The sequence below is a fragment of the Perissodus microlepis genome, chromosome 23 (genome assembly GCF_051167445.1).
Source record: "Perissodus microlepis isolate ML-2025 ecotype Zambia chromosome 23, ASM5116744v1, whole genome shotgun sequence".
Taxonomy (NCBI): domain Eukaryota; kingdom Metazoa; phylum Chordata; class Actinopteri; order Cichliformes; family Cichlidae; genus Perissodus; species Perissodus microlepis.
In genome coordinates this window covers 6,422,263-6,433,377 of record NC_140482.1, presented here as the reverse complement: position 1 = coordinate 6,433,377, position 11,115 = coordinate 6,422,263, and the positions used below count along the sequence as shown (strand labels likewise).

At 42.0% G+C, this 11,115-nt stretch overlaps 2 protein-coding genes across 2 annotated transcripts; one reads left to right on the top strand and one right to left on the bottom strand.

Moving 5' to 3' along the window:
* Positions 1–585: 585 nt before the first annotated feature.
* alg11 (ALG11 alpha-1,2-mannosyltransferase) lies at positions 586–4,560 on the bottom strand. The gene is made up of 5 exons (XM_084922070.1): positions 4,431–4,560; positions 2,656–2,877; positions 2,201–2,572; positions 1,527–2,092; positions 586–1,438 (listed from the first exon to the last, which is right to left on the bottom strand). Exons 1-5 carry the CDS (start codon positions 4,475–4,477, stop codon positions 1,155–1,157), a joined length of 1,491 nt encoding a protein of 496 aa, XP_084778196.1. The 5' UTR covers positions 4,478–4,560; the 3' UTR covers positions 586–1,154.
* Positions 4,561–4,848: 288 nt separating this feature from the next.
* cpb2 (carboxypeptidase B2 (plasma)) lies at positions 4,849–8,928 on the top strand. Its single transcript, XM_084922071.1, has 11 exons — positions 4,849–4,978; positions 5,203–5,278; positions 5,363–5,487; positions 5,574–5,682; positions 6,460–6,561; positions 7,012–7,116; positions 7,759–7,869; positions 7,951–8,047; positions 8,151–8,353; positions 8,451–8,535; positions 8,620–8,928. The coding sequence occupies exons 1-11, from the start codon at positions 4,902–4,904 to the stop codon at positions 8,829–8,831; spliced, it is 1,302 nt and encodes a 433-aa protein (XP_084778197.1). The 5' UTR covers positions 4,849–4,901; the 3' UTR covers positions 8,832–8,928.
* The last annotated feature ends 2,187 nt before the right edge of the window (positions 8,929–11,115 follow it).

Here is an 11,115-nt window from a genome sequence, read left to right as displayed (position 1 = left end):
TTCAGCATAGTTTAGCACACGATTTGTTCCCCTTCAGACACAGTTCACCCCAAAAATGACTTGATTCTATCTAACAAACAAAGAACAAATGTTCAGTCAAATTAATTTCGCTTTAATCATGTGACAAACTACAGAGATTTCCACGTCTGTTTTTTAGGCTGTGGGGAAGTATCGTTTAAAGTTTCAGAGCACTAATGTGCAGCGATCACATTAGAAATAAAAAGCAGCACTGAGAGCGCACTCAGCGTTAAAATAACGAACTTTAATTCAAATGTTTATTTTACCACTCTGTGGACTAAATCACCATATTAATGACTTTCCCGCTTTACTTGCAATTTTAATGTAAATTTTTAATCATCATCTGATAACATCTCTGATTGGAGTACATGATGCTCATCCTCATTTAATGAGGGATTTAGGCTTCAGTCAGACACTATAACATCTTAACACGGCTCTGTTGTGCTTTTATCCAGCTGTTTTGGAGGCCTCTTGAATATGAAAGAATATAGTTGCCACTGGCCTTGTAGTACTCAAATGATCAAAATGCTGCTTTTCTTTAAAAAAAACAAAAAATTACGATGATGCTCAAAGGACCATAAAGCTTTATTACTTTATTTATACGGTCTATGGCAAACCTACCAAAACAATCCAGATGGATAAATGTCATCACAGTAGATCCACTTTGGGGTGAAACATCTGTTTAACACGCACCACTGGAACAACACACAACTTTTAACTACAACTTCTAAACACAGGATTGTGGATGAATTCACACCCACTACATGAAGAACATTTTCATTACTTACATTAAGATTTATTATCTGAGTCATATTCACGTTTTATGGGAATGACTTTGATCCTTGAGTTGAGCAGTGTGCTCAAAACATCACTTAGTTTTGTTCTGTTTTGTGGGTTTTTCACCCCAAATTAGAGCCTTCAGTTGTTCTGATTCAAACTTTATTCTCTCTCATTTCTACTTTTAGGAGAAATCCTGGAACTAACCTTTCAATACCTGTATTTGGGAGTCTTTTATCCACAGCTCTCTGCTTGAGCACATGACTGATCTGCAGCCCTAAGTGCATGAGAGGAAAGGTGCTCCAAGTATCAAACATCACAACATGTGCACAAACACACATGTAGAATAATTCCTCCTCTCATCGCTCGAGCGTTCCTATGAGTGGCTCAACAGCGGCTAGAAAGCAGGCTTCAAACTCCTGATCTGAGAAGCGAGCCACAGACTGACGCGCGTTGCGCCTGATCTGCAGGCGGCTGGTTGACGGCATAGCCAGAATCCTTTGGATGGCTTCTGCATAGCCGTCCTCGTCATCAGCAAGAAAGCCAGTCTGACCCCCCTCAAAAGGTACAACAATGTCCAACTTGGGGCCGCCAGACTTGTGAGCCAGAATCACCTTCCCTGCTGCCATACACTCCACGACACCTAGAAGGGGGGAAAAAAGAGAAAGAAGTTGGATATTTTCAAGAAAATCCCATTTTAAAATAGACATTATGTCAAACGGATTGATTACCTATTCCAAAGTGTTCATTCCACATGGTATGAAGTCCGATTGTAGCTTCCCCCATCTCTCTCTTCAGCTCCTCAAAGGGTACGTTCAGCTTAAACTCCACCCTGTCAGCCACGCCCAGCTCCTGGCACAGCCCCCTCAACATGAGCACTCTGTCTTCATCTTCCTGGTTCCTGCATCCACCAATCAGAACCAACTTCAGTGCCTCTCTTCCTCCTAACCCCTCCCTCCTCCTATCAAGCACCTTTTTAAAGGCTCGAATCTGCAGCCGGTGGTCTTTCTCCGGCCTGAACTGCCCAATAGAAATGATCGAGTGGCACTTCCTGTCCCCGTCCTCTTCGAGCAGGATGTCTGTGAAAGCGCTGACGTCACAGGGCGGGTAGACCACACAGGTGCGGTTGGGGGAGCGCCACAGTGATAGGATATGATCGAGGGTCCAGGAGGAGTTGACCATGATCAGGTCACTGCAGGAGCCGGCCATGCCATAGAGCAGGGCGAAGAGACAGTAGTAGACCACCTTAAAGGCACTCAGGAAGAGGCTGTTGGAGATGTAGTCTGGGTTGTTGAACCTGAGACATTAACAGTGTGAGACGGTTAGAAAACAGCTGTTTAAAAATAAATAAATAAATAAATAAAGAACACAATCAGTTAACGTGCTCTTTGAACACAGCGTATACCTGGGGTTTCTCTCTCTGACTACAGAGAGCATGTCAGTGCTGATGGTGGGGTAGTGAACATAGCTAGCCACGCTGCAGCCTCCCAGGTAGCGGAACAGAGGCAGAGTAAAGGCATAACCCATGGAGTCGATGTAAATGTCTGGAACAAACTCTGTCAGTGCCTCCCACCCCAGGAAGACAGATCCCACGCTCTGTCCCAGCAGGGTGAAGTGAGGAAACAGTCCGGGCTCCACGAGCAGCCGGTGCCTCAGGAACACAAAGTGAACCGGGCGGGGGAGCAGGATGTTGAAGCGACGTCGCGCTCCCTCCAGAATCTGCTGGCCTGTCACCCCCAGGTCCCCTGTGTACACCACAAAATTGATATCTGCATACCTGTGGAGACATCGAGGTCTTTTATGACTTTTGAGAATCACCTTAAAATTGTGCAGGAAAAGCAAAAAGACACCCAGCTCTACCTGTTCTGCAGCGCTCTGATAGCACACCAAAGCACCCTCTCTCCTCCTCCCCCAGCATTACAGTAAGGGTGAAAGAAGGCCACAGTGGGACGTCCGTCCCTTGCTCGCCGCACAGTCCTGTTGCTCTGCAGCCAGAAACGCACTGCCAGCACCAGCAGGACCAGGACAGCAACGAGCAGAACACAGAGGAACAGCAGGGGCAGCAACAACTTCCACAGTAAACTGAAAAACATGGGTAGAAAATGCTGAGTAGTTCTGTTAACCTGGGTTATAATTCATAAACACACTGAAGATGAAGCTTTAGAGAAAGAAGCAGAAAGGAAAATACATCCAGGAGATAGAGAAGACAATACATGGTAAAATCCACAAAGTAAAAGACATCAGAAAACAAGGTATAAACCTTTGTGCAAGAGAAGCTGAAAGCCACACAGGGACATGGAGAGCATTCAAACCACACAGAAAGGCTCCAGCTGTGACGTGACAGTGCTAACCCCTCCACCGCCATGCTCTCTTGTCCGCGTCAAGGCACTCTGTGACCCCTGTATGACCCCTGTTTCTTTTATGCACCATGTATGATCACACCTGTATGACTTTACACTGTTTGAAGATTTCCCTATGAAAAGCAGGTTCTGCGGGAACCTGAGCAAATGTGAAACACAGGCAGTTCTCGCGATAGTGTCAAGGTGTTTTGCCATAAAGTGATAAAGTCTTTCTACATGTAATATTTGTTTACCTTTGGTTAGTCAATGGGATTTACAAAGGGGTTATATATAAAATGAAAAAACAAATATAAAAAGATTTGTTTGGCAAGTATCTTTATAACCCTGCATTATTGTAACTATATTATAATCAATCCAGTCCTTTTTAGACAATTTGATACAACTGTGAAAAACGCATTGTTTTTAATGTCAATGAGACGACTTTGCAGGAAAAAAGTGATTGCAGTATCTACCTTGTATCAGGAATGTTTTTTTCTGGCTCAAAATGATTTGACATCATTAATGAGATATGTTTGGTATATATTTTTTGGCAGGCAATCACTTTTTAGAACAACAGGTTCCTCTCGACCTCTGTCACTATTAACCCGCTGGTGGAGCTAAAATTCAACAGATATGGGTCAAATTTAACCCGGAAGAGCCTCAGTATAGAAAAAAAAAATGTAGCACACGTACAATACTTTTTTTAAATGCTTTTATTCTTTCTTTCTTTTTTTTTCTTTGTATTTTGGGGTTAGTTTAAGAAATAACATCAAATTTGAAGTTAAAGAAATGACGTTTAGGTTGTTTTTACTGCTATCATATGTCAAATCAGGTCAAATTTGACGCGAACAGTTTTATGAGGGTTAAAGAAACCGTGTTACATATTTATAATGAGTGTTCAACTTGCATTACATTTTTAAATAAGGTTAATATAATATATTGTTATAATTAAAGCTTATTAAAAAATCTTATTGGATTAAATAACTGTCCACCAGTCCCCTTTTGGATTTTATAGAGACGTTATATTATATTGTTAACAAACCGGAACCCCCCCGGTCTGTGCACATACATTTCCCCCCGTACAGGGAAATTAGCTCAACAGCTAAATAACCAGAGCTTTGTGCAATATTTCACCGCTCTTAATCGTTTGTCTTTGACCAAAGATCGTCTCTGCTACTACAGAACTAGCAGCAGCACCCGAAAAGAAAACGACACAAGCTAACTCGGTTTCCCCACGCGACCGTTTATCCTGTTATCCCGGTTTGAGCGCGTGCTTTACAAACAAATATATCCTACCTTGTTAACTCACACAAATAGTGGGCCAGCTGATCGTGGCCCGACATCTTGGCAATGGAAATTTAACAACACATCACAAAAATCGCTTCCACTTTTCCCCTATGCTGTTTTCTTCCCGTTTCCCCCCCACATGAACCTCAAACTCTATAGTATTTCCCTTTTATCTGGCGCCACCCACAGGCGAGGAGGTGTTACGCCACTGGGGTTTTCTACGATTAAAAAGAAGACGTGCAGAGCTGACGTTACTTTAGACTTTTGCGATTTGTACTACATAAGTTAATAAAGTTGTTTACAATGTAACAGTAGCAGTTAACTAAGCAGAGGGCTCTGCCTCAGCTGACCCGTGCCCTTGTTCTTCTCTAAAAGTAAAGTTCAACTTCTAAATAAACACAGTTTCAATCAATATCATCTCCCTGCCCTCATACTTTGAGCGGATCTCTGCCTTTTCCAGTCCAGCTGGACCCTGACATCATGTCGACTCCTTTGATTTGGTTTGTTTTCATGAATTTGAGCATACTACTGAAGCCAGGATACTGCACAGAAACAAGGTGAGGCATCTTAGCAGAGATTTCTGTCTGTCTGTTTTTTTTTTTTTTGTTGTTGTTGTTGTTGTTGTTTTTTTTAGATTATAAGTCTTTACTCTCATTTTGAACCGTTTAAAAATGGTTATGACACTCTTGTGTAAACACCTGCAACCATATTGTGACCGAGTGAGATCGGTACTATAGGCTGTATCTTAACTGCATGAGTATTTTTTATTTTTTAAATTTAGTGACCAAGTTCTATCAATCACCCCACAAACACAAGAACAAGTGGACATCTTGAGGAATGTATCCACACACTATGAGGTAGGCATTAAAGTTAAGTGATCATACACCTGTAATGTTTTGTTTTTACTTCTGTGATTCATTACATCAGATATTTTCTCACAGACAGTCCTGTGGCAGCCTGTTTCAAATGAGTACATCAGTACACAAATGCAGGTCCACCTCTATGTCCCTGCAAACAGCTCTGTGACAGTCAAGGCTATACTGCAGAAACATGGCATAACACACAAGTATGCTGCTTAATGCACACCATTCACTAAGCATCGGGTCACATTTCATTCCAAGTGAATCATTTGTGTTTGCATGTTTATTTTAGGGTCTTACTGGCTAATCCTAATGTGCTGACCGAAATGCAGATGAAGAATGACTCCACTGACCCACGAAGCGGTTCAACTTTTTATGAGAGATATCACACCCTTGAGGAGGTATACATTTCCTATTTAAAAGAATGAGATTGAAAGGAGTCCTGATGTGCTCATTTTCAGCTCTGTAGTTTTGTTTTCAGGCTCTGCTAGAGTAGCTTTTCATTGGTCACAGTTCGATATAATCCCTATCAGTCTTATTCTGGGCCTTGGTGCTCCCCATTGGTTCATCACTTAACTCCACCTCATCCATTTAAGCCAGCTTTCTTCTGGTTGGCTGCCCCATGTGAACAAAAGATTTGAATGACAGGTGGGTGAAGTTCACAGCCAGAGCTGTGACCATTAGTGATGTGCGATACTGCAAATTTTGGTATCGATCCGATACCAAGTAAATCAAGAGCAGTATTGCCGATACCAATACTGATACTTATACTTTTAACCTATAAAGGTTATGCAGGGGAGAGCAGCGTGTCATGATTTATGTGCTGAATCATTATACATTTGCCAAATAGTTTAGAGGGATACAGTGAGGTTAGGTTAATTGGTGATTCTAAATTGCCCATAGGTGTAAATGTCAGTGTGAATGATCTCTTCTTGGTAGCCCTGCGATAGATTGGCGAGCTGTCCAGAGTGTCCCTGCCTCTTGGCCTAAGACAGGTTGGATAGACAGTTTGGATTGGATGAATAATAAGTCCGCTTTAAGCATGTTTAGTGATGATGATGATGCCACAGCCACCGTTTATCACAGAGCTGTTGTTTTAGATTACATGGAAATGCACAGCTACCCTGTATGTTATACTATATTACAGCTTACAACCACGTACGCCGTCTCCATTGTAGATTTATGACTGGATTAACAGAACTGCACAAAACAACCCCAGAACAGTCAAAGCCATCCTTATTGGTTCTTCATACGAGAAGCGGCCGCTATACGTTCTCAAGGTAAAGCTACATCCGTCAACTTGAACTTGTAGGAATGATAAGACTGTCCCATATTTACAAAACAGAAAGTTTTTGTTCATTCACAGAAAATAGATCATAGTAAGAAAAAAAAACCCAGGAACATTTCTGTCATTTCATTGATTATCTATTACTTAATTACTTTGGTATCGTTAAGAAAATGCAGTTAAAAGTCTAAAATGTATGTCCTCCATCAGATTTTCCAAAGCCATCCAGTGGGCTGGGTTGGAGTCTTTTGCTGGGCTTATTTTGGCCCTCGAACCTTATGTTTAACACTCACTGACTTTTCTTTTTACTCTGTACACTTTTAGGGGTAAATAATCAACATTGTTTATCCCATTAGACATACTTTAAGCTGTAAAGTGTTCAGTGTTGACAGCTCAGTTTACTTCCTGAGCACAGATTCATGTGTATGGCCTCTTTTTTTCTCAGCTGTCTTTCAATAACAGGCCAAATAGGAAAGCCATGTGGATTGACTGTGGGATCCACGCAAGAGAGTGGATCTCTCCAGCTTTCTGCTTGTGGTTTGTGCACCACGTGAGTCCAACTGAGCTGCGGTGTCTGTGTTTGTTCTCTGTTCTCTGTAATCGATTACATTTGTTTGTTTGTCTGTCTGTTTTTTAGTTAGCAGTTTCTAGTCACCACAGTGTTCAAGATATCATTTTCAAATTTTGTTTGATGGTAGATACCAGTAACAGCTCAAAATGATTTAATTTTGGTGCTAATCTGGTCAACCCCACGATCACACCAAATGTGAAAGTCATTCAAAACTGTATATTACCCACAGCTTCTTATGGATCACAACAATACATTATCTTATAGAAGCCAAAGTTCCAATCATATGGGTACAATACAATACACCATTTTAGTATGTACTGCGTCAAGGTCATAGGTCAAAGGTCAGGATCACATCAAATGAAGCTTTATGAAAAAGCTTTAGTTTCCACTGGATCATCTCCAAACTTAAAGCAACATATTAAGACGTATAACTTCACAATGACAGAAAAAGACTAATACACTACACTAGATTTCCATCTTGACAATGCTGACATCAAACTTTATTTTAGCCCTTGCCTTTGATGGGGAGTTGAGCTCTCTAAATGCTCTTTGTTGTAAGTGCAATGGAGTCTGCTCTCTCTCGGAGTAGTTTCACTGAACGCTCTGCCGTCTGTCCGTCAGTCTTTGTCATTTTATCAGCAAAACTCGGAAATTACTCGCATCCTGGACAGCATGGATGTCTACGTCCTGCCTGTGATGAATCCTGATGGATACAAATACACATGGACGGCAGTAAGAACTCAGAATCATTTTTTAATGTAAAAGAAGTCATTTTAAATAGATGTATGATTTTTCCTTATTTTTATTTTTCAGATTAAGAGAAGGTGGTGGAGGAAGAACCGTTCCATCAGTAAGTCGGGTTTTTGCGTTGGCGTTGACCTCAACAGAAACTTTGATGTTGATTGGGGCAGTAAGTTTTCCTTTCCCTTTTTTTTCTCATGTGTGGACGCACTCGTTGATCATGCAAGGGTCTCTGTAGCTTCCACAAGGTCACGTGTCGCTGTTGTGCCCAGTTAAGGGATCCTCTCAAAATCCTTGTGAGGAAATCAACTGCGGGCCGTTTCCTGAGTCTGAGCCCGAGGCGCAGGCTGTGGCCAACTTCCTGCGCAGACACAAGGACACAGTTCAACTCTACATCACCATCCACTCCTACTCCCAGATGTTCATCTTCCCATATTCCTACACCTTTGATCAAGCGGAGAACCACAACGATTTGGTGAGTAGTCTGGATGATCCACGAGTCTATCCAACAGCAGTGAAAGACTTATTCAACTGTTGTGTCTAAACCTCTGTGAACACACATTGTTCATAAGCTTGAGATGGTCCAAGAAGCTGCCCAGAGGATCAAACGATATTACAGGAACACCTACACATATGGTCCTGGAGCAGCCACATTATGTAAGACAGCCTTTTTTCTTTTTCTTTTTTTTAAAGCAAAGTCACTGTAACTTGAATGTGTCAGTGTTTCTATTCTTTCTTCAGACCCATGTTCTGGCGGCTCTGACGACTGGGCGTACAAACTTGGCATCAAATACTCCTTTACGTTTGAGCTCCAGGACCGTGGGGAATATGGCTTCCTGTTACCACCTTCTCACATATCCGGGGCCTGCAACGAAGCGCTGCTTGCGGTCAAGACCATTGCTGTCAAGGTTTTGGAGAAAACACAAGCTCCGGCAAACCATCACACGATCTAAGCAGTTTTGTGATTGTAACTAAAACTGTTTTAAAAGAAGTAGAAAAAATAAGTAATGGTGTTAATGATGTACTTACCCTGAATAAAACATGATCCATAGGAAATCAACTTCTCTGTAATGTCATTTCATAATATGAAAAACACTTTTTCTTACTATTAATACTAATATTAATTTTATACCAATGTTTTAGTCTTTTAAAATGAAAGTATTTGTCATGGCAACCATGCCATCCTGCTATAATGCCACAATTTTAAAATTTAAATAGATTAGTCCAACTAAATAAGTTAAGGTCCTGTGACACTTTGGCTTATTTTAGACCTATTTCAAGATTCATGGTCTTTATTGTCAATACAACAATATACACAGTATACAGCGTATTGAAATGCTGTTTCACCCCAAGCCCCCCATGGTGCATTTATAAGAATGTGTGATAAACAAGGACAGGACAAAAGACAATACAAAGTGATCGTGTGCAGTTACAGTGAAGTGAGATGTTGTGCAGTTATTATTGAATACCAGGTTCAAGTGATGGTCAGGATATTGTGGACAAGACGAAACAAAGACATGTGCAAGATGTAAAATATGCAAATATAGCATTATGTAGAGAGGGGAGATGGGTGGGAGAAGGCCTCCAATGATCCTGTCTGCTGTCCTCACTAGCCGCTGCAGAGACTTCTTTCCCTGGTAAAAGGATGGGAGGGTGGGAGGAAGCAGACTGGTCTTCTTCAGCTTCCGAAGAAAGTGAAGATGTTGTTGGGCTTTCTTCGTGATGGTGGTGATCATCTGACATGTGCACACCCAAGAACTTCACATTGTTGACCATCTCAACAGCACATCCATTGATGTGCAGTGAGGTGTGGGCCGCTGAGCTCTTCCTGAAGTATTTGATCTCCTCCCAACTTCTTTTTTTGCATATTTGTCACACTGAAATATTTCAAATCATCAAACAAATTTTGATATTAAACAAAGATAGCCCTAGTAAATATTAACTGTCATTAACTACATTTTAATTGAAGCTGAATTCAATTTCACTAGTCACACTCGGGCCTGATTACTACCAGACCTGTCGAATCAAGAAATCACTCACACAGAACATCTCTGACAAAGTGAAGTAGATCTCAAAAAGCAATGCATCATACCACAATCTAAAGAAACAGATGAGTAAAGAAGTCACTGACATCTAGAATATCCACAAAGACAACATGCATACAGGAATAAAGGCAGGGATTGAACCACCAATCTATATATAAATTACTCAGGGTTAGTTGTGTCTCAGGAGGAGAGCCACAGCCACATGTCTACTGTCTGTGACGGTGTCTTCTCCCGCGAGTGCGGACACTGGGGGCCTTGTGGGGTCTTCAGCGTCTGCGAATGGAGGAAAAGACCTTGTCTGTTACAGTTGCAGCAGGTACAGCTGTGATTATGAATGTCCATTACAGTTGTCTGCATTGGGTCTGGATCACTCCTACCTATGCAATTGCCCATTGTGTCATCTCCTTTTGTCCAAAACAGCAGTACCTGCTCCATGTCATGGGTTCTATTTATAAACTCACCTGGCAACTTTAGTGATGCCACTGATGTTGGGACTATTGGTGTGACACTATACATCATTTATGCCAGTATCTGAACTCTGGTGTAAATGAGGTCACAGAGGGATGAAGGGTTTAGGTCACAGCTCCTGCTGCTGGCCGCGAAGGATTACCGCTCACTCGCAGAAGAAACGCATCGCATTCTCCTGGCTACTAGGAGCTTCAGCATCCAGGCGATAGTTCCCGACTGACCGACGGAATCTCCCGCGCCCACACTGATTCTCCTGAGGGCCTCCGACTCATCGATGGTGGCTGGGATCACGGCGCCGTGGCACTGCGGAAAAGGCCTGTGTTTTTTACCATCACCAGTTAGTTTATTACATTCAGAGAAGTATTTTAATATGTTTTATTGATAAATGTTCTCTCAGCCTGTGGAAAGGCTTTCCATTGGCTGAGCACAGAGACTTTCTGTCACACAATCTTCCACCAGTTTCGTCCCTGTTAACCTGTGGGTGTTGATTGGGTGACCAATTCCATCAAGAGCCTGGGACGGTGGTATAATGCAGACCTCAGTGATACCTGGCAACTTGAACAACTAAGGCAGAACATGGCTAATGACCTCAGGCGGATTAACAACACTGCACTCCCAGGGAAACTGAAGCTCTGGTGCTTCCAGTTTGGGTTGTTACCCAGACTACTGTGGCCGCTGACAATGTACGAGGTCTTGCTCAATCATGCCAATCGATTGTTCCTTA